Genomic DNA, 23,178 nt, shown 5'->3' with positions numbered 1-23,178 from the left:
TTGAAATACAGATATCACTGTTACATAAATATCCATTAGAAATTAATCTAATAACATCTACGGATAGCCCCCACTAAAGAAAGAAACATATTTTAAAGTCAATCATATTTGAAGTACATTAAAAAAAAGAATCCATGAAAAGCTTTGCGCATAAGTTGATAGAAAATACAAAGGACTGCAAAAGTTATGACATCCATAAAGACTCTGATTAAAGTCATAAATTTTTTAAAGGTAAAACTCCAGAAATGGAACACTGAGGAAAAAAAGTATGTTGGCTAGATTTTAAAATCTAAGTGTTCTAGATTTCTCTGTGTTAAACTTGTAAATGTGAAGCAAGTTGATATACAGGAGATACACAGGAGTAGGGGTAAAGTAAGACACAAACAGAACCACGCTTGATCAATAATACAGATCAATCCTGATTAGGTTTCTAAGATTTTACTTACGTAACAGGTTCTTTTAAATTATTACGGAATGTAGGTGGACACTCCTCAGTCTCAGCACTTCTATGTGTTTCCAGGTCTAATGGGATAACTTCTACCTCACAATCTGCAACTTCTATTTTCCTCTTTTTTGAAAACATATTTTTCATAATATTCTCTTCCTTTCCATTTTCATCAGTAGGATCAGGTTTCCCAGTGTTAGATCTGCTTAGTAATCTTCCTAAAAGAAAAAAGGGTTTAATGAGACAAAAGATAATTGCTAAGCAACAAAAGAGCATCTCTATTCTGCTCCATTACTAAAGAACCCTGTGAAATATCCTTTATTTCTAGAATGAAAATAAACACATTAACTAATCCTAGAAAACTCTTGTAAGAAATAATAAACAAAAGACCAGTGAGAGATTTCTTATCTTCCAGGATATGAAAAAACATTGGCCATCTAAAAAAAGCATTGTCTGTTCTGGTATAACATGAAAGAGAATAGATTTAGCTACAATAATATAAAACAAAAATATAGATCAGAAAGCATTCTAGAAAATTAGAGAGGTGAACTCCAGTCTTAAGATTACAGCTTTTATGGGGCACCTGGGTGGCTCAGTTGGTTAAGCATCCAATCTCGGCTCAAGTCATGAGCTCATGGTTAGTGGGTTTGAGGCCCACATGGGGCTCTCTGCTGTCACCACAGAGCCCTCTTTGCATCCTCTGTCCCCCTTTTTTCTCTGCCCCTCCCCCACTCATTCTCTCTCCTCCTCTCTCTCTCAAAAATAAACATTTAAAGAAAAAGAGTATAGCTTTTGTGTCTAGTTAAAAATGCTGTATCAGCTAAAACGTATATTCTTTTTATAAAGTGATCTATTTAAATCTGACATGATATGCACCTATTATTCTCATATTAAGTTCTAGTATAATATTAAAATCTTCAAGTTTATGCATTTTCTTGTAAGGGACTCAAAATTATACTTACCAAGTCAAAATTAGCAGCCGGATCAGAGAGATACCTTAGGTACATTTTCTAGTAATGCAGATAAAGCCAATGATACTTCCTGGACACCATGTAGCACCTTATAAGGCAGCTAACTTTCATCAGAGTTATTTTGAGAAATATGAGAGACAAATGTGTAGGTAAATTGTGTAGGATGTGTGTCTGTAAGTGGTATGTGACAGGGATCCAAGTGTGACTGTTATGAATTATAATAATTCTTGCCCTCACTGACATGAACCTGGAATTTCAGATGAGAAGGGCTGCTCTGGTACCTGCTGCCTTACTGCCAAGACTCAGTCTAGGACATTTCCTTTAGACTGGCTCCAGAGTTATGTTCCCTCAACCTTTCTCATTTCATGGTACACATAGGAAGTGAGGATTTTTGCCTGATACTCTGGGGTAAATGGCTGACACTACTGGAGACTGGTGTTTCTGGCCTGGTGGCTGTGACCAGAAAGAATCAGTAACTGCACAGGCGTGCCCGGGTGGCTCAGTTGGTTAAGTGTCTGACTTCGGCTCAGGTCATAATCTTGCGGTTCATGAGCTCGAGTCCTGCGTCAGGCTCTGTGCTGACAGCTTGGAGCCTGGGGCCTGCTTCAGATTCTGTGTCTCCCTCTCTCTCTGCCCCTCCCCTGTTTGTGTGCGCTCTCTCTCTCTCTCTCTCGCTTGCTCTCTCTCTCTCTCGCTCTCTCCCAAAAATAAACAAACATTAAAAAAAAATCATTAACTGAACAACTATGACACACCAGTTGGGAAGTTTTGCTCAGAGTGTGGGCAACTCTCTCGAGTCCCTGAAATGGAGTGAGCTGCTTAAAGTCACTGCCTGAATCATCCTGTGCAAGTATTTATTACAGACTTAACTTGTTACATTCTAACAGCCCAAGTCATTGAGCAAGACAGTCTTTGATTGATAATCTTTACCTTAGCAAATCAGTTACACAGTTTTCTTTTTTTTTTTTTAATGTTTATTAATTTTGAGAGGGAATGGAAGAGGGGCAGAGAGAGGGAAAAAGAGAATCCCAAGTAAGCTCTGTAGTGTCAGTTCAGAGCCCAAAGCAGGCTTGTTCTCACAACCACAAGATCACAACCTGAGCCAGTATCAAGAGGTGGACGCTCAACTGACTGAGCCACCCAGGCACCCCCACCCAAGTCATGTAGTTTTCTTTTTTTTTTAAGTTTATTTATTTATTTTGAGAGACAGACAGTGTGAGTGGGGGAAGGGCAGAGAGAGAGGGAGACAGAAGAGAATCCTAAGCAGGCTCCATGCTGTCAGCTCAGAGACTGACCTGGGGCTCGAACTCACAAAACTACGGGACCATGACCTGAGCCCCAACCAAGAGTCAGATGTTTAACCGACTGAGCAACCCAGGCACCCCTAGTTTTCTTATTCAAAAAGACTTCTAACCTTACCACAAAGCATCTGTAGCTATCATGGAGACAAAAAAAAAAAAAAAAAAAAAAAAAGCCTCACACAATAACCCAAGTTTTATCTCTGAGCCTTTCTTGTCTGGAACATCCAGTGTTTCCTAGAACATGTCATCCCTTCAGTGCTCAATCTCCCAGTTACTTGTCCCCTCTCTTATGCTCCTCCTATATATTGTTGCTCCTGTCCTTGCTATAAGATCTCAATGGCCCTGGCTAGTAAAAGAGATTCAGAAATGTGGACCTTACTATAATTTGAATAATTAACCTTTGCTTTACCTGAATAAATGCAAACAAATGTCCCTCTGTCAATGTCATCTAGGCAGCGTACTCCCCATCCCTTCTTTTCAGTTTTGAACACCTGTAGCCTCACTTGAGGTCCATGCTGCACAACTCGGTTTTGACACATTTGTCGATTACACTTGCACAACAGGCTGCATTCATAAATTCTGTCAATAAAATATGCAAGAGAAAATCAATCAGATATCCAAATTAAAAGCAAAAGCAGTTTATACTGCTACCTCACCAATAATTACCAAGGGAGGCAGACTAAGTGTGAAGGCTCCTAAAGCTAGACTGCCTGGATTCTCATCATAGGTCCAGCCATCTACTATACTAACTGTGTGGCTTGGATGAGTTATTTAACCTCTGTGCTTCAATTTTCCATTTTTAAAAGTGGGGATATATGATAGTACCTGTCTTATAGGGCTGTTTCATAATTTAATGGGTATTTACAAGGTGCTTAAGGCAATGTCTGGCACATAATAAATGTTAGCTTTTAAAAAACTGTCTAGAAATGTCTGGGAAGGGAATGTCTAGGAAGAAAGATTTTCTGTTTCTATGTATTTTTTAATAACATCATTCTTGAAAGTTTGAAAACTCCCAATTTTTAAATGAGCTTTGTAAACTATACTTCTTAATGAAGAAATGGCTGTCCAAAGCAGGCTAACCCTATAGGGGAACAGCCACCTCAAAGCAAACATTTAAGTATGTTCTGTGTGGTACATGAGTGTTCTCTGACTTCCATTTCCAAGAACAATATATAAATTTGTTTTTTTATTCCTTAATATATAGATTTGTGGTATAAAAATTAATATTTAATGATATCTATAAGACTATAGATCACAATAGTAAAGTACCCACCTTCAAAAATACAAACACCCTGCAACAAATCCTCAAGGTATCTTACCCAGTAGGTATTTGTCTCTGTAGTCTTTTATATTTATATCCAGTGGTTATTTTATTACTCGACAAGGGGCAAGTCTTGGCATTCCTTGCTGTCAACTGAAGACATGCACATTTTGTTCTAAAAGGAAGGCAATGGATGGAGAAGTTAGAATAAAAAAGCACCAACTTGAGTAATGAGAGTCTTCATAAAAGTGTAAATGATAGGGGTGCTGTGGTGGCTCAGTCAGTTGAGTGTCTAACTCTTGGTTTTAGCTCAGGTCATGATATCACGGTTCATGAGCAAGCCCCACATGGGGCTCTGTGCTGACAGTGCAGAGCCTGCTTGGGATTCTGTCTCCTTCTCTCTCTGCCCCTCCCCTGCTTGTGATCTCTCTCTCTCAAAAATAAATAAACATTAAAAACTGTAAATGACAGTAAAGGATGTAATTGTATTTAGAATAGTCATTTGGCTCATGGACAGCTGGACTTCTTCCCTAAACAGATTTCTTTAAAAGACAAAAACTAAGAGGAATTTATAAATAATTCTAAATAACATAAATAATTCTAAACTACCCTATCCCTGTATTTGTTCATGAAATACATACTTAACTATATGAGTTTTAGTTGTTGTTTTTTTTTTAACGTTTATTTATTTTTGAGACAGAGAGAGACAGAGCATGAATGGGGGAGGACCAGAGAGAGGGAGACACAGAATCTGAAACAGGCTTCAGGCTCTGAGCTGTCAGCACAGAACCCGACGCGGGGCTCGAACTCACGGACCGCGAGATCATGACCTGAGCTGAAGTCGGCCGCTTAACCGACTGAGCCACCCAGGCGCCCCATAGTTTTAGTTTTTTTAAATGAATTCCTTTCATTTCCTATTCAGCAGAAGCTAGTTTGTGAAAATTCTCCTAGCTCCCCTCTCCTACAATGGATAAACTTATGTGCGAAAGGGCATAGGTAGTTTTGCAGACATCTTAAATTCTCTCTCCCTCCAATTACATGAAAACAATTGGGGAGATTGATGCTGGCCATCTGGCTACTACAATCTGCTCTTCATAATGTTGCTAAGCAGAAAACATACAACCATAGATTTCTCTCCTGCAAGATGGCAATGTAGAAAGACCTCCTCCATAGACACACCAGATCTACCTATTTGTAAAGCAATGCTTTGGGAAGAACTGAAGGCTGACTGAACAGCTTCTTCACAACAAAAGATAGACCATGTACAGAATGGCAAGAGAGACAGAGATACTGTAATGAAGGGAACCCCCACCACCTCTGACACTGCAAACTGCAGTGGGGAAGGACTGGTGAGCAGATTTATCTGCCCTGGGGCACAGAAAAAAAGAAATGACAACTAGAATACAAAGGAACTGGCCTTAGAACCCTGTTGATTGGCAGGGGAGCTGCTGCAACTCTCTGAGTTAGAGGGGCTGGCAAGTGCCCCATTTTACGTTTCCTCTGCACCTTAATAGCACAGATGAGAGTAGAGTCTGGGAGCCCTAATTGGACTATCACTATACCAAGCCTCAGACGCCTTGAAGCACAGAAAAAAAGCTGCATTTTCAAAGAACAACTAGGACATAAAAGACTCAGCCCTAAAACTATGCAAAATGGCAGGGAAGCTGCTGAAACCCTCTCAGAGTCAGAGAGGCTGGTGAACACCACAGGTGATATTCCCCCTCCACCCTGACAGTGCAGACAGGACAAGGGTCCAGGTACCTTAGCGGACCTACCACTGCGGTGAGCCCTGGGACCCTACCCCACACCAGCCCTAGCCATCCAATTAAAGCGGCCCCAGTGCAGCACACACCAGATACCTCTGGTCAGCATTCACTATAGCTGCAGACATCTCTTCAAGGTGACACAGGTGCAAAGTACCCTGGAAGACTCCAGGCTCACACTACTCTGGCTTCAGATGACATGTTAGCATATCCCTGGTACACAGTATCCTAGGACCTCCTGACCCATTTCCTGAATCAGCCCTAGCCACCCTGCCAGGGACCCCTGAATAAAGAACTATGGGACCTTTGGCCTAACACCCATTTAAGCTTCAGCTGTTTTCCCAAGGTACCCTCTCTGTGAAGAACCCTGGGACCATCCCAGACAATGTCCACTTCAGCGTCAGTTGTCTGGCCAATGTGCAATCTATGCTGAGAGCCCTAGGACTGCTCCATCCCACACCAACTTCATCTCCAGGCATCCCACCAGGACAGTGTCAGCATGGAGTCCTCTGTCCCACAGCCCACAAGAGCCACAGATCCAGCCAGTCAAAGTCACTTAGGCACACAGCCTCCACAGACACAATCACACACAAGATCATTACTTCCTGTTTAGGAGAAGTTAACAATTACACCTAATTCAACAGAAACAAAGACAGAAAGTCAAGTAAAATGAGGAGACAGGAATATGCTCCAAACAAAAAAACTACACAAAACCTCAGAAAATAAGCTAAATGAAATGAAGATAAGCAATATGCTTGATAGAGAGTTCACAGTAATGATCATGAAGACATTTACCAAACTGTAGAAAAGATTGGATGAACTCAGTGAAAACTTCAACAAAGAAGATAGAAAATCTGAAAAAGAACCAATAAGAGTTGATGACTATAACTGAAATGAAAAATATACTAGAGGGAATCAACAGATTCAAGGATGCAGAAGAACATATTAGCAATCTGAAAGATTGGGTAATAGAGTACCCAAGCTGAATAATAAGAAAACACAAGTTAAAAAAAAAAATGAGGATAGGTTAAGGGATCTCTTGGACAATATCAAGTGAGCAAACATTTCCACTACAGGGGTCCTGGAAGTAGAAAAGAGAGATAAAGGGGTAGAAAACTTATTTGAAGAAATAATAGCTGAATATTTCCCTAACCCAGGAAAGAAACAGACATCCAGGTTCAGGAAGCACAGAAAGTTTCAAACAAGATGAATCCACAGAGGTCCACACCATGATACATAATAATTAAAACGTTAAAGATTAAAGATAAGGATAGAATTTTAAAAGCAGCAAAAGAGAAGCAACTAGTAACATTTAAGGACAAACCCATAAAGCTATCAGCTGGTTTTTCAGCATAAACTTTGTAGGCCAGAAGGGAGTGGGCATGATATATTCAAACTACTGAAAGGAAAAAAAAAATCTACAACCAAGAATATTCTACTTGGCAAGATTATCATTCATAATTCAAGGAGACATAAAGACTTTCCCAGACAAACAAGTTAAAAGGTTCATCATTACCAGATTGTTCTTACAAGAAATGTTAAAATGGAACACAAAAGGCCATAATTAGAAGAAAATTATGAAAGGGAAGAGGACTCACAAAATTAAAAGATATAAAATATGACAATATAGATATAAAATGTGGGAGGGGGGAGTTAAAATGAAGAAGTTCCTTTAGACTGTGTTTAACCTTAAGTGACCATCAGCTTAATACAGACTACTCTATACTTAGGATGTTATATATAAACCTCACAGTAACCAAAAACCTGTAATAGAGATACAAAAGAAAGCCAAGCCTAATACTAAAGAAAGTAATCAATCTTAAGGAATGAGAACAAGAGAAGAAAGGAATGGAGAACTACAGATATGTCCAGAAAACAATTAACAAAATGGCAATCAGCACACACTTATCAATAATTATGTTAAATGTAAATGGACTAAATGCTTCAATCAAAAGACATAGGGTGACAGAATGGATTTAAAAACAAAAACAAAGACTCATCTATGTGCTGCTTACAAGAGACTCTCTTCAGACCTAAAGACACAGACTGAAAGTGAAAAGATGGGAAATGATATTCCATGCAAATGGAAGTGGGAAAAAAAAAAACCTGTGGTAGCAGTATTATATTGGACAAAATGGACTTCAAAACAAAGATTGTAACAAGACACAAAAAAGGGCAATATATAATGATACAGGATCAATCCAAAGACAGGATACAACATTGTAAATATTTAAGCACTCAACATGGCGCCCCTAAATGCATAAGGCAAGTTTTAACAGACATAAAGGGAGAAACTGACAGTAATACAATAATAGTAGGGGACTTTAATATCCTACTTACATCAGTGAACAGATCATCCAGGCAGAAAGTCAATAAGAAAACTGTCTTTTTTTTTTTTTTTTTTTTTTTTTTTAACGTTTTATTCATTTTTGAGACAGAGAGAGACAGAGCATGAACGGGGGAGGGGCAGAGAAAGAGGGAGACACAGAATCGGAAGCAGGCTCCAGGCTCTGAGCCATCAGCCCAGAGCCCGACGTGGGGCTCGAACTCACGGACCGCGAGATCGTGACCTGAGCCGAAGTCGGACGCCCAACCGACTGAGCCACCCAGGTGCCCCAAGAAAACTGTCTTTGAATAACACCAGACCAGATGGACTTAAGAGATACACATATACAGAACATTCAAGCCAAATACAACAGAATACACATTCTTTCCAAGTGCACATAGAACATTCTATAGGATAGATCACATATCCCAATAAACAAGTCTTAATAAATTTAAGAAGACTGAAATCCTATCAAACATCTTTTCTGACCACAATGGAATGAAATTAGAAATCAATTCCAAAAAAAAAAAAAAGTGGAGAAACCATAAACATGTAGAGGCTAAACAATATGCTACTCAACAAGCAATGGCTCAATGAAAAACTCAAAGAGAAAATTTAAAAATACCTGCAAACAAATGAAACCCACTGGTCCAAAATCTTTGGGATGCAGCAAAAGAAATTTTAAAAGAGAAATGTATAGTGATCTCAAGAAACAAGAAAAATCTCAAACAATTTAAACTTACACCTCTAGAAATTAGAAAAAGAAGAACAAGACCCAAAATTAGTAGCAAATAATAAAGAATAGGGCAGAAATAAATGTAAAAGAGACTAAGAAAAAAAAATAGACAAGATCAATGAAACCAAGAGCTGAATCTTTGAAAAGAAAAACAAAATTGATAAACCTTTAGCCAGATTCATCAAGAACAAAAAGAGGATCCAAATAAATAAAATCAGAAATGAAAGGGGTAAAGTAACAATTGACACTACAGAAATACAAAGGATGATAATAGATAAGAGACCACTATGAAAAATTACAAGTCAACAAGTTAACAACCTAGAAGAAATGGGTAAGTTCACAGAAACATATAATTTTCCAAAACTATATCAAGAAAAAGAAAATCGGAATAGTCTGGTTACTAGTAACAAAACTAAACTGGAAATAAAAAAACTCCATTTAAAGAAGAGTTAATACATATTCTCAAACTATTCTAAAAAACAGAAGGGAAAGGAAAACTTCCAAATACATTCTATGAGGCCAGCATTATCTTGATACAAAACCCGAATAAGTATATTACAAAAAATGAAACTACAGGCCAAGATTCCTGATGCAAAAATCCTCAACAAAAGATTAGCAAACCAAATTCAACAATACATTAAAAAGATCATTTACCATGATCAAGTGGGATTTATTCCTGGGATGCAAAGATGGTTCAATATATGCAAATAAATCAACATGATACTCAACATTAACAAAAGGATAAAAATCATAGGATCATCTCAGTAGATTCACAAAAAGCATTTGACAAAATTCAACATTGTTCATGATAAAAAAAACTCTCAACAAAGTGGGATTAGAAGGAACATACCTCAACATAACAAAGGCCATAAATGACAAACTCAGAGCTAATATCATACTCAGTGGTGAAACCTGAGAGCTTTTCCTCTAAGATCAGGAATAAGACCAGGATGTCCACTCCCACGACTTTTATTCAACATAATACAGGAAGTCCTAGCCACAGCAATCAGACAAGAAAAAGAAATAAGAGGCATCCAAATTAGTAAGAAAGAAATAAAATTGTCACTATTTGCAGATGACATGATACTACATACAGAAAACCCTAAAGACTCCACCAAAAAAACTACTAGAACTGATAAATGAATTCAGTAAAATCAGAGGATACAAAATCGATGTACAGAAATCCATTGCATTTCTCTACATTAACTAATACAAAGAGAAATTAAGAAAGCAATCTCATTTACAACTGTACCAAAATAGGGATGCCTGGGTGGCTCAGTTGGTTAAGCATCTGTCTTTGGCTCAGGTCATGATCTCGCGATTTGTGAGTTTGAGCCCTGTGTCAGTCTCTGTGCTGACAGTCTAGAGCCTGGAGCTTGCTTCATATTCTGTGTCTCCCTCTCTTTGTGCCCCTCCCTCTTCCTCTCTCTCTGAGATAATAAACATTAAAAAAAAAATTGTACCAAAATAATTAAATACCTAAGAATAAACTTAACCAAGGTTGGGGGGTGCCTGGGTGGCTCAGTTGGTTAAATGTCTGACTTCAGCTCTGGTCATGATTTCACAGTTTGTGAGTTTAAGCCCCGCATTGGGCTCTGTGCCGACAGCCTGCTTCAGATTCTGTGTCTCCCTCTCTCTCTCTGCCCCTCTTCTGCTTGCACCCTCTCTCTTTCAAAAGTAAATAAACATTAAACAAATTTTTTAAATGGGGCGCCTGAGTGGCTCAGTCAGTTAAGCATCCAAATTCGGCTCAGGTCATGATCTCCCAGTTGGTGGGTTCGAGCCCCGCATTGGGCTCTGTGCTGACAGCTGAGAGCCTGGAGCCTGCTTCGGATCCTGTGTCTCCTTCTCTCTCTGCCCCTCCCCTGCTCGCACTCTTTCTCTCCCAAAAATAAACATTAAAAAAATTTTTTTAAAAAACTTAACCAAAGTGAAAAACCTGTACTCTGAAAACGATTGATGAAAGAAATCAAAGACAAATGGAAAGATATTCCATGCTCATGGATTGGAAGAATATTGTTAAAATGTCTATACTACCCAAAGCAATCTACAGATTTAATGCAATCCCTGTTAAAATATCAACAGCATTCTTCACAGAACTAGAATAATCCTAAAATTTGTATGGAACCACACCCACACACCCACACACCCACACCAAAAAACCAAAACAATCTTGAAAAAGAAAAACAAAGCTGGAAGCATCACAATTCCAGATTTTAAGTTATACTACAAAGCCATAGTAACCAAAATAGTATGGTACTGGCACAAAAACAGACACACAGGTCAAAAGAACAGGATAGAAAGCCCTGAAACAAACCCATGATTATATGGTCAATTAACATGACAAAAGAGGCAAGAACATGCAATGGGAAAAAGACACTCTTTTCAACAAATAGTGTTGGGAAAACATGATAGCTACACGCAAAAGAATAAGACTGGACCACTTTCTCACATCATACATAAAAAAATAAAATCAAAATGGATTAAGGACCTAAATATGAGACCTGAAACCAAAAAAGTCCTAGAAGAGAGCACAGGCAGCAATTTCTCTGACATCAGTTGAAGCAATATTTTTCTAGATATGTCTCCTAAGGCAAGAGAAATAAAAGCAAAAATAAACTATTGGGACTACGTCAAAATAAAAAGCTTCTATACAACAATGGAAACCATCAAGAAAACTAAAAGACAACCTATTGAATGAGAGAAGATATTTGCACATGACATTATCTGATAAGGGGTTAGTATCCCCAACATATAAGAACTTACACAACACCCAAAGGACAAACGATTCAATTAAGAAATGGGCAGAAGGGGGCGCCTGGGTGGCGCAGTCGGTTAAGCGTCCGACTTCAGCCAGGTCACGATCTCGCGGTCCGTGAGTTCGAGCCCCGCGTCAGGCTCTGGGCTGATGGCTCAGAGCCTGGAGCCTGTTTCCGATTCTGTGTCTCCCTCTCTCTCTGCCCCTCCCCTGTTCATGCTCTGTCTCTCTCTGTCCCAAAAATAAATAAATGTTGAAAAAAAAAAATTAAAAAAAAAAAAGAAATGGGCAGAAGATATGAACAGAATTTCTCCAAAGAAGACATATGGCTAACAGACACATGAAAAGATGCTCAACATTACTCATCATCAGGGAAATGCATATCAAAACTACAGTAAGATATCATCTCACACCTTTCAAAATGGCTAAAATCAAAAACACAAGAAACAAGTTTTGGTGAAGATGTGGAGAAAAAGGAACTCTCCTATACTGTTGATGTGAATGCACACTGGTGCAGCCACTGTGGAAAACCATATGGAGGTTCCTCAGAAAGTTAAAAACTATGATCCAGTAATCGCAGTACTAGGTATTTACCCAAATAATAATAATAAAAATACTAATTCAAAAGGATATATGCACCCCTATGCTTATTACAGCATTATCTACAATAGCCAAATTATGGAAGCAACCTAAGTGTCCACCGATAGATGAATGGATATAGAAGAGATGGTATACATATATATATGTGTCTGTGTGTATATATATATATGTAATGGAATATTTTTCAGACATAAATACAAATGAAATCTTGCCATTTGTAACAACATGGATGGAGCTTGAGAGTATAATGCTAAGTGAGATAAGTCAGTTAGGTAAAGACAAATACCATATGATTTCAGTTATATGTGGAATTTAAGAAACAAAGTAAATGAGCAAAGGAATAAAAAAAAGAGAGAGATGGGGTGCCTGGGTGGCTCAGTCGGTTAAGTGCCTGATGCTTGGTTTTGGCTCAGGTCATGATCTCACCGTTAGTGGGTTTGAGGTGTGCATCAGGCTCTGTGCTGACAGCATGGAGCCTGCTTGGGATTCTCCTTCTGCCTCTCTCCCTCTCTGCCTTTCCCCCACTCACGTGTGCATGCACTCTCTATCTCTCAAAATAAATAAATAAAACTTAGCAGAGAGAGAGAGAGAAAAATCAAGAAACAAACTCTTAACTATAGAGAACAAACTGATGGTTATCAGAGGGGAGGTAGGTGGAGGAACAGGTTAAATAGCTGATGGGGATTAAGAGCACACGTATCATGGGGCGCCTGGGTGGCTCAGTCGGTTAAGCGTCCGACTTCGGCTCAGGTCATGATCTCTCAGTTCGTGGGTTTGAGCCCCGCATCAGGCTCTGTGCTGACAGCTCAGAGCCTGGAGCCTGTTTCATATTCTGTGTCTCCCTCTCTCTGACCCACCCCTGTTCATGCTCTGTCTCTCTCTGTCTCAAAAATCAATAAACATTAAAAAAAAAAAATTAAAAAAAAAAAAGAACACGTATCATGATGAGCACTGAGTAATGTATAGAACTGTTGAATTGTTATAATGTACACCTGAAACTAACACTCTATGTTAAGTACATTGGAATTAAAATAAAAATCTTAATAAAAAATTAAAATTAAAATGCAAGACAAAAAGCCCCAGAAATCTGTTGCATTTCTACACACTATTAACAAATGAAATTAAGAAAAAAACAATCCCATTTATAATTGCACCAAAAGGAATAAAATATCTAGGAATAAACTTAAGAGGGGGCGCCTGGGTGGCTCAGTCGGTTAAGTGTCTGACTTCAGCTCAGGTCATGATCTCTCAGTTCGTGAGTTCAAGCCCCACGTCAGGCTCTGTGCTGATGGCTCAGAGCCTGGAGCCTGTTTCAGATTCTGTGTCTCCCTCTCTCTCTGACCTTCCCCCGTTCATGCTCTGTCTCTCTCTGTCTCAAAAATAAATAAACGTTAAAAAAAAAAAAGTAAGAGATAAAAATCCTATATTCTGAAAACTATAAAACACTTACGAAAGAAACTGAAGAGGACAAAAACAAATGGAAAGATATTCCATATCCATGGACTGGAAGAATTAATATTGTTAAAATGTCCACATTACTCAAAGCAATCAATCTACAGATTCAATGCAATCCCTTTCAAAATACCAATAGTATCTTTCACATAGACAGAACAAATAATACTAGAAGTTGTATGAAACCACAAAAGACACTAAATATCCAAAGCAATCCTGGGAAAGAAGAAAAAAGCTGGAGGTAACCCAATCTCAGATACCAAGATATACTACAAAGTTATAATAATCAAAATAGTATGGTACTGGCAAAAAAATAGACACTTAGATCAATGGAATAGATACAGAGCCCAGAAACAGATGTGCATTCACATGGTCAGTTAATCTTCAACAAAGGAGGCAAGAATATACTATGGGGGAAAGACAGTCTCTGCAATAAATGGTGCTGGGAAAACTGGACAGCTACATGCAAAAGAATGAAACTGGACCACTTTCCTACACCATACACAAAAATGAACTAAAAATGGATTAAAGACCTAAATGTGAGAACTGAAACAATACAACTCCTAGAAGAAAAACATAGGCAGCCACTTCTTTGACATTGGCTGTAGAAACATTTTTCTAGATATGGCTCTTGAGGTAAAGGAATCAAAAGCAAAAATAAACTATTGGGACTACACCAAAACAAAAAGCTTTTGCACAGCATGGGAAACCATCAACAAAATGAAAAGGAACCTACACAGTGGGAGAACATATTTGTAAATGACATACCTGATAAGGGGTTAATATCCAAAATAGGCAAAAAACCTCACACAACTCAAAACCAGAAAACCAAATAATCTGATTAAAGAATAGGCAGAGGACCTGAATAGACATTTTTCCAAAGAAGACATACAGATGACCAACAGATGCATGAAAAGATGCTCAACATCACTAAGTATCAGAAAAATGAAAACCAAAACCACAATGAAAACAAACAAAAACCACAGTGAGATACATCACTTCACACCTATCAGAATGTCTATGACCCCACAGAAATAACAGGTGTTGGTCAGGATGTAGAGAAAAACACTATATACACTGTATATATCATCTCTAAAAATAAAACATTAATTTAAAAACTAAACTTTCAAAAGATTTGGTGCTACATCCTCTATACTTTTAAGTACATATATACCTACAAACAGTATATTATACTGTTTTTAAAAATTCACTATAGTTATTATCCTACAACTTGCCTTTTTCATTCAAAATAGTGTTTTTGAGATTCATCTGTGTTATATACAAATGTAGTTAATTCCTTCTAATTTTCAGACAGCATTTAGACAAGCAATTAAGTTGCTTAGTATATAACAAAGTTGCTTCTAGCTTTCAATATTAGAACAATACTGCAGTGAACAGCTTGTTCTTCTGCTTATGTGTAAGCACCTCTAGAATAGTATCTCTCGAATATTTTTGAATATGACCCACAGTAAAATACATGTTCTTCATGATCCTTTACAGGCATACATACTTCTCTGTGTATGTGTATAAACTGACACAGTGGCATGAAACTTTATCCTATGTATGATGCACTTGGTTTTTTTTTTTTTTTTTTTCTTTTTAAAGATTTTAAGTAATCTGTAAACCCAATGCAGGGCTCAAACTTAACAACTCCAAGATCAAGAGTCATGCTCTACCAAATGAGTCAGTCAGGTGCCCCTTGGGTATTTTTATTTAATTTAAAAAATGCTATTTACAACCGCTTTAATGATTTTACATCCCACTAAATCTGTAGCTTGGAAAACAATACTCTAGATATACTTAAAAGTACTATTGCTGGAAAGAACATATGCATATCTTCAATTGCTATGTAATTGTTTGAACAACCCCTTGTGAAAAAACTGGTCTGGCTTTGTACAGTATTCTAGTTTTACAGTTATTCTCCTTTGGGATTTTAAGCTAACATGCCTGTTTGTGTCTTCCTTTACTTCTGATGAGACGTGTGCTGTCAATCTTTTTTTCTGATAGTGTTTGAGATTTATTCTGTACCTTAGAAACCTTTTAAGTTGCATCATGATGTATTTAGGTGTCTATCTTATTTTCCCTTCGTAGTACATTGTAGGCTTTTTTCACTCTGAGGACTCTGGCCTTTCTTCAGTTCTGGAAAACTTTCAGCTATCATCTCTCTAAATGTTGCTTTCTTCTTCTTCTTCTCAGATATACTGGAGTTTCTCATTTTATCCTCCATAGTTTTTAATCTGTAAATTATCTTCCCCATGTCTTTATCTGTTTGTATTCTGGGAGATCTCTTTCATTTTGCCTTGTAATTTACTAATGCTCTCTCCAGCTATATGAACCCTACCATTGAGTGTGTCTAGTTAGGGTTGTTTTTTTTTTTAATGTTTATTTATTTTTGAGAGAGAGGGTGAGACCCAGAGTGCAAGCAGGGAGGGACAGAGACAGAGGGAGACACAGAATCCGAAGCAGGCTCCAGGCTCTGAGCTGTCAGCACAGAGCCCAAAATGCGGCTTAAACTCAGGAACTGCTAGATCATGACCTTGAGCTGAAGTCGGATGCTTAACTGACTGAGCCATTCAGGTGCCCCAATCTATTTAGTTTTTAATTTCATTGACCCCATGTTTTATTTCCCACATTTCCATTTTTTTTCATATATATATATATATGTATATATATATATATATATATATATATATATATATATATGTATATACATATATATATATATATACATATATATTTTTTCCCCCTAATCTCCTTTTCTTGAAGGATAATAACATTTTAATCTCTGTGAACATTTTATTTTATTTTTTTTAATTTTTTTTTTCAACGTTTATTTATTTTTGGGACAGAGAGAGACAGAGCATGAATGGGGGAGGGGCAGAGAGAGAGGGAGACACAGAATCGGAAACAGGCTCCAGGCTCTGAGCCATCAGCCCAGAGCCTGACGCGGGGCTCGAACTCACGGACCGCGAGATCGTGACCTGGCTGAAGTCGGACGCTTAACCGACTGCGCCACCCACGCGCCCCCCTCTGTGAACATTTTAAACATACCTATTTTAAAGTCTCTTTTAATCAGATTCTGCATTTATCTCTGATTCTTCAGGTGTGGATTCTCCCATTTGTTGAGATTCACACTGTCTTTATGGTCCTAAACATCTCTGTATGCTCTGTATGAAATCATACCTTGGGGCACCTGAATGGCTCAGTCGGCTAAGCGTCTGACTTCGGCTCAGGTCATGATCTCACAGCTCGTGAGTTCAAGCCCTGCATTGGGCTCTGTGCTGACAGCTCAGAGCCTGGAGCCTGCTTTGGATTCTGTGTCTCCCCTCTCTCCTCCCTTCCTCTACTCGCATGCTCTCTCAAAAATAAATATTAAAAAATTAAAAAAAGAAATCATACCTTTCCATAAGGTTTACTCCTGGGTACTCCTTTACATTGACTCCTTTCCCTGTTGCTCTGGCTATGACTATGGGTTTCATTGCTCTGCAACCGGTTATTGTTAATCTCATTCCAGGCTTTGTGAGATAATTAGCCTGTTCCCAGTCCTGTAGAGGTCCCTGTTTCCATTCCTAGGAGAACTCAGTGCCCACTCAATGCCATGCATGGGACATGTTTAATTCCCATTCCTGTAAGAGTTAGAAACCCTGGCCACAGTGCTTGCGTCCATTTCCAGATCCCAATGGGTTTCAGCCTTTGCTTTTGTGATTTCTCCTATAATTTCTGGCCAATAGATGCAAATATGTATACTGGTGGCACATTTTATATAAAGATTAGTGTCCATAAAAAATCTCAAAAACTGACCATTAGGTAAACAGTGTCCAATAGTTTTTTTTTTTCTCTCCAGCACTGAGAGATTGGGGCTTGGCCACATGTAGTTAGATTATACTTAGAGGCAATGTTAAGACAAAAAAACAACAACTTATTTTTAAACAAAATAAAACCTGGCACTGTGAGAGATTTCTCTCTCTAAAGAGATTTCTCTTTAGGCCTCTATGGCAGGCCTAAAAAACTGAGCCAAACTGAGGTAACAGCAAATTCATGTATCTCATCTCACACTTCAACAGAGAAAACGGTGAAACTACTATCTTTACTATTTAAATTATTTCTCTCTCTCTTCTTCTTTTGCCAAGTACAGGTAGCTAAATTTGCATTAAATTAAATATGTATAATGCAACTATATATGCCTACCTACAAATACATGTATCTTACATACCTTTAAAACAAAATTTTCAAATTCCTAATATATTGGAATAGGTTTTAATTTTTTAATGGAATGCCAATGTTATGAGAATACTAATTATAACTATTTATAAGGGGCGCCTGGGTGGCTCAGTCGGTTGGGCAAATGACTTTGGCTCGGGTCATGATCTCATGGTTTGTGGGTTTGAGCCCCACATCGGGCTCTGTGCTGACAGCTGGGAGCCTGGAGCCTGCTTCGGATTCTTTGTCTCCCTCTCTCTGTCCCTCCCCCACTTGTGCTCTGTCTCTCTCTCTCTCAAAAATAAGTAAAATGTAAAAAAAAAAAAATTTTTAATAAAAAAATAAGTGTTTATAAAAAAGCAGCAAAGAAGTATCTGTAAAAGTAAAATAAGACATATAACATAATGATTCACAGTATGGGTTCAAATCCTGGCTTTTCAATTTGTTTGCACTATGATCTTAAAATTGGCTTCTCAACTTCCTCATTTGTAACACAGAAGTAACATTACCTACCTCAGAAGGTGTGTGAGGATTAAATAAAAAAGTGTATGTAAAGTGCTCGTCACAGTGTATGGCATTGTTACATGGCATTAGCTGGACTTGTTGCTATAATGATTGTGGTACTAGATTACAGGAAATACTCATCCTTGGGAGAAAGAATTTTTAATTTACTATTGTATTTGGCAAGCAGTTTTCTTTTCTATTGCTGGTGAGAGTGTATCTTTCCATTTTAGATTCTTGGTAAACAGAGTTTAGACAGACAGACAAACTGATACACAGCAGGACTTCTTGACAAGTACCCTACATTCAGAAGATGTTTGGAAATGCCATGTTTCTCTACTCACATGTCTATGCAGCCCTCAGAACAGTCACATGAATCAGTAAACATGTTGGAAAAGCTGTTTAGATAATATGCTCGTGGCCACATAGTCCTTCTGTACTTAAACTGTGGAAGCTTTCTATTGTCAATTTCATTACAGAAAGAAATGGGTACCGATTCCACTCCATTGCTAATATCCACATCAGAAACAATTTCTTCTTGTTTTGGGTAATTCCGAGTCAACTGAACATAGGTATTGAAAGAAAAGTTATCTGTAAATAAAAAGTTACATTCTGTCTCAAGCAGGTAACGAAAAACTTCCTCCACGTTTCGTAGACTCCTTCCACAAGGGGTTCTATAACTCACGTGGAGTGCTGAAGAATGAGAGTTTGTCTTTGCGTGTCGTCTTTGGAAGTGGCATTTGATTGGTAGCTGCAGAGGGTTTTCTCCCTTGAAGGTTAGTGGCATTTTCATCAGACAAGTTCTAGAGCAGTCATGACTTTGGTAACGTAAATTCAGAGATGATTTCTTTTCTGTAATGTATGCAACTTTATTTTCCAAAGGAGGAATTTCCTTATTTTTTGTAGATCTGTTTAAAATTAATTATTCATTAGTATCTCAAATATATAGCACAATTCCCCATTTTTAAAAAACATTGTACACTAAGGTGCAATTAGTTCCTATTATCTTCTTTTTAGACATAATACAATAAGCCAGACTCTGAAATACACATTTTACTTATTATGTTCTGTAGCCATATAGAAGTTATACCTTAGGGATTTTTTTTCCTTTGGACACCAAATACATGGTGTCTACCTCTTCAACTGGGTGTCTAACAATTTGGTCCAATTCTGACACTATCTATCTACTTGGAGGCAGCATCAGCTCCCAGGTGTTAAAGAGCTCAGTCCCACAAGACTGTCCCCACTTCAGATGTGAAACACAAGTTCCAGGCCACTCAAACTTTTGACCAACCCAGGGGTTTCCACATGCTTTCCTCAAGTTTGATAATTTGCTAGAAAGACTCACTTTAATTACTATTACCAGTTTATAATAAGATACAACTCAGGGACAGCCAAATGTAAGAAGTGCATGAGGCAAGGTAAGTGGGAACAGGCACGGAGTGTTCCTACCCTCTCTGTGTGCACCACCCTCCCAGCACCTCAAAGCATTTACCAACCAGGAAAACTTCCAGAACCCTGTCCATTTAGAGGTTTTTATGGAGACTTTATTATGTAAGCATGACTGATCAAATCATTTGCCAATGGAGATTATCTCAACCTCCAACCCTTCACCCCTCCCTGGAGGTTGGGAGGTAGGACTGAAGGTTTCCAGCTTCTAATCATAATGTTTAGTCTTTGGTTGACTAGCCCCCACCCTGAGGCTACTCAGGAGCCCCTCGTTAAGAGTCATTTCATTAGCATGCCAAAGACATTCATTCTTCAGCCGACTCCAAAGGTTTTAGAGGCTACACAGGATCAGAACAAACACCAAGTATCTTTCCTATTATACAATAACCTAATTTCAGAATATTCCAGAAAGTTTGATTACAGGTGTAACTCCGTGCTACAGTACCTATCAAATTTAGAGTTTATTTAGAGGATGCACTTTGAGGAATGTTACTTCAGGCATGCTTGGGTTCGCTTGTAAGAAAACCGGTAAAGGCTAGCTAAAAAAATTACAAATTCATCAGGAATCCTTCAACAATTGTACCAGTTTTTTTCTGTAATATGTATTACACCTAGCACCATACTGACATATTTTAAAATAATCAACTGACATGAGAAAATGGAGAGGTTACTGAATTTAAGAAAAAAAATCTGTGAAAAGACTCCATGTATATGGAACTTGGGTTTTAATCTTTCTTCAGATACCTGAAGAAACTAAGTTTTACTTTACATAGTATTTTCTATCTTTAGGTATCTGTTATTTATTATAAAAGTTATATAGGTATTTTAGAGATATTTTTACAATTACCATATAAAGCAGCACTATCCAATAAAACTTTCTGCATTGATGGAAATGTTTCATATCTGTGCTGTTCAATTTGGGAGCCCCACTAGCCACATGTGGTGAATTATTCAGCACTTTTAAATGTGGCTAGCATGACCAGAAAAAATTTTTTTTGATTTTGATCAATTCAAATTTAATTTTAATTCAAATAATTCAAATTTAAATAGGCACATGTAACTAATGGCTACTTACTGAAAGCAGAGATATGAAGTTCCCCATCCCCTTTCTAGCTATATAGCAATCCTTTGCATAAATTCCACAAGTTATTTAACTAGTCTTCTGTTGTTTCCAATCTTTTGCTATTACAAATCATTATGCGGTGAATAACCTTGTGCATAACAATTTCATACATGTAAAGATTATCACTTCGGAATACATTTCCAGAAGGGGCAGTACTAGGTCACAGGGTAAATGAATTAGTAATTTGTAAAGATTGCCTAATTGTTCTCCATGGGGTCAGCCCTTTGAGCAATTTATGAGAGTACCTGCTTTTGCAGAGCCTTATCAGACAATGGCTCTTGATGCTTTGGGATTTTTGACAATCTAATAGATGAAAGGATGTGCTAGAATATATTTAATATAAACCTTTTAATGTAAAAAACATTTGTTTCCAATTTTCCTGTATGTTACTACTTTGATCAACATCCTCATACATAAATCCTTGACCAAATTCCTGATTATTACCTTAGGGTACATTTCTTTAAGAAGAGTTACTAGGTAACTAGAATACACATTTTAAAATAACCTCTTATTAATAAAACTTGCAAACTTACATAACTGTGTATTTTCTCATTAAAAAACCTGATACATTGGGGGAACCTGGGTGGCACGTCAGTTAAGCTTCTGACTTTGGCTCAGGTCATGATCTCGCAGTCCATGAATTTGAGCCCTGAGTCAGGCTCTGTGCTGACAGCTCAGAGCCTGGAGCCTGCTTCACATTCTGTGTCTCCCTCTCTCTCTCTGCCCCTCCCCCACTTGCACTCTGTCTCTCTCTCTCTCTCAAAAATAAACATTAAAAATTAAAAACAACAACAACAACACAAACCTGATATATTGGATCCCCATATACTTGTAAGAACTGTAGAACTCTTAGCACATGATGCCTCCATCTAAACCTGTGCACTACCACAACAAAACTCCAGCAAGGCTTCTAGCAGCATAAGACCAAGTCTCTGGGATGACCCAAGCCCCCCCACTAACATGCCTGCCTAAGAAAGCTCAAGGCTGTCAAGACAGTTCATGGTTTCTTGTAGCCAAAACCTGAAGATAAGCTCCTGACCTTCCTTCCTTAGAACAGTTACTAAAAAAGGGCTTACAATTGTGAATCTTTCTTCCATTCCTCTAAGATGTGTATTTATCTCCTACAACTCAAGAGTGCCTTTCTCAAGGTCCTGAAAGGCCTTCCTTTGAAAGTTAATCATCAGGAAGGGTAAGGCCTCTGTCTTCCAGTCTGTGGGAGGAGAGATCCTAACACTGATGATTCCCAGCTAGGACACATAGCTGGCCTCATAAACATTCACACTGACTCTTTGTAATTTTTCACTTGGGTTCCTCTCTTCTTCTATCTCTACTCCCTCATTTGCCTTTAAAACACTAGTCACCCCAGCATAAACTGGAATAGAGCTCAGCTTTTTTCCTTAATATCAGTAGTTACTGCATAAAATGTTTTCATCACTTCAATGTCTGGTTTTGTTTATCTTTGACACTTGTTACCAAACTTCAGTAGTTATCAACATGTTGCCTATTTTACTTCTATTTCCCCCCCTCTTGCCCCACACTAAAACATGGGGTATTCTAAAGCAAATCCTAGACATTACATCTTTTACCTGAAATAATTCAGTATGTATGTCTAATAAATAAGGTTTTTAGGGGCATCTGGGTGGCTCAGTCGGTTAAACATCCGACTTCAGCTCAGGTCATGTTCTTACAGTTCGTGGGTTCAAGCCCTGCATTGGGCTCTGTGCTGACAGCTCAGGGCCTGGAGAGCTGTCTCTACTTCTTGCCCGCTCACACTCTCTCTCTCTCTCTCAAAAATAAACATTAAAAACAAAATTTTTTTTCAAGTAAGGTTTTTAAAAGAACCTACAATCCCACTGACCCATCTTCACATATCAGTGATTATCTTAAAATCTGAATCAGAACTCAAACAAGTCCCACACGTTGGATTTGATTCAGATGTCTTTTTGTCTCTAATCTTATAGCAGTGCCCCTCTCTCTTCATTTTATGACATTTATTTGTTGCAGTTGAATAACTGTGTCATTTGTCCTGTAGCATTTCCCACATTCTAGAATTTGGTTGATGCTTCCCTTGTGGTGGTGTCATTTAACTTATCCCTCTATCCCTCTATTTGGTAAATCAGTAGTCAGTTTTAGAAGCTTGATTAGATTCAAGTTCAATTTAGGCGGTGGGGGGCAGGGAGGACAGTGCTATAAATCTTTCACTTAATAGTTTAGTTATTCACTCATTAACATTATCCAGGTCAATGCTACTCAAGGTATGGTGGTGCCATCCCACAGTGGTTGGCTACCAAT

The 23,178-nt window shown here is 38.1% G+C and overlaps 1 protein-coding gene across 6 annotated transcripts in view; it reads right to left on the bottom strand.

Annotated features, from left to right (window-relative positions):
* SETDB2 (SET domain bifurcated histone lysine methyltransferase 2) overlaps positions 1–23,178 on the bottom strand; it is a 58,903-nt gene that overhangs the window by 11,962 nt on the left and 23,763 nt on the right. For 5 of the 6 annotated variants that reach the window (XM_086712262.1, XM_086712227.1, XM_086712233.1 and 2 more), the window contains 4 exons: positions 18,659–19,222; positions 4,037–4,153; positions 3,127–3,296; positions 447–663 (listed from right to left, as the gene is read on the bottom strand). In XM_086712262.1, coding sequence (XP_086568388.1) covers positions 447–663; positions 3,127–3,296; positions 4,037–4,153; positions 18,659–19,222 — 1,068 coding nt within the window. The remainder of the gene's footprint in view (positions 1–446; positions 664–3,126; positions 3,297–4,036; positions 4,154–18,658; positions 19,223–23,178) is intronic. The other variant, XM_086712255.1, reaches the window with a different exon arrangement.

The sequence above is a fragment of the Puma concolor genome, chromosome A1 (genome assembly GCF_028749965.1).
Source record: "Puma concolor isolate L17-30 chromosome A1, mPumCon1.1.hap2, whole genome shotgun sequence".
Lineage (NCBI taxonomy): Eukaryota > Metazoa > Chordata > Mammalia > Carnivora > Felidae > Puma > Puma concolor.
Note: the sequence above shows the minus strand (reverse complement) of the source record. Positions and strands in the feature narration are given on the sequence as shown.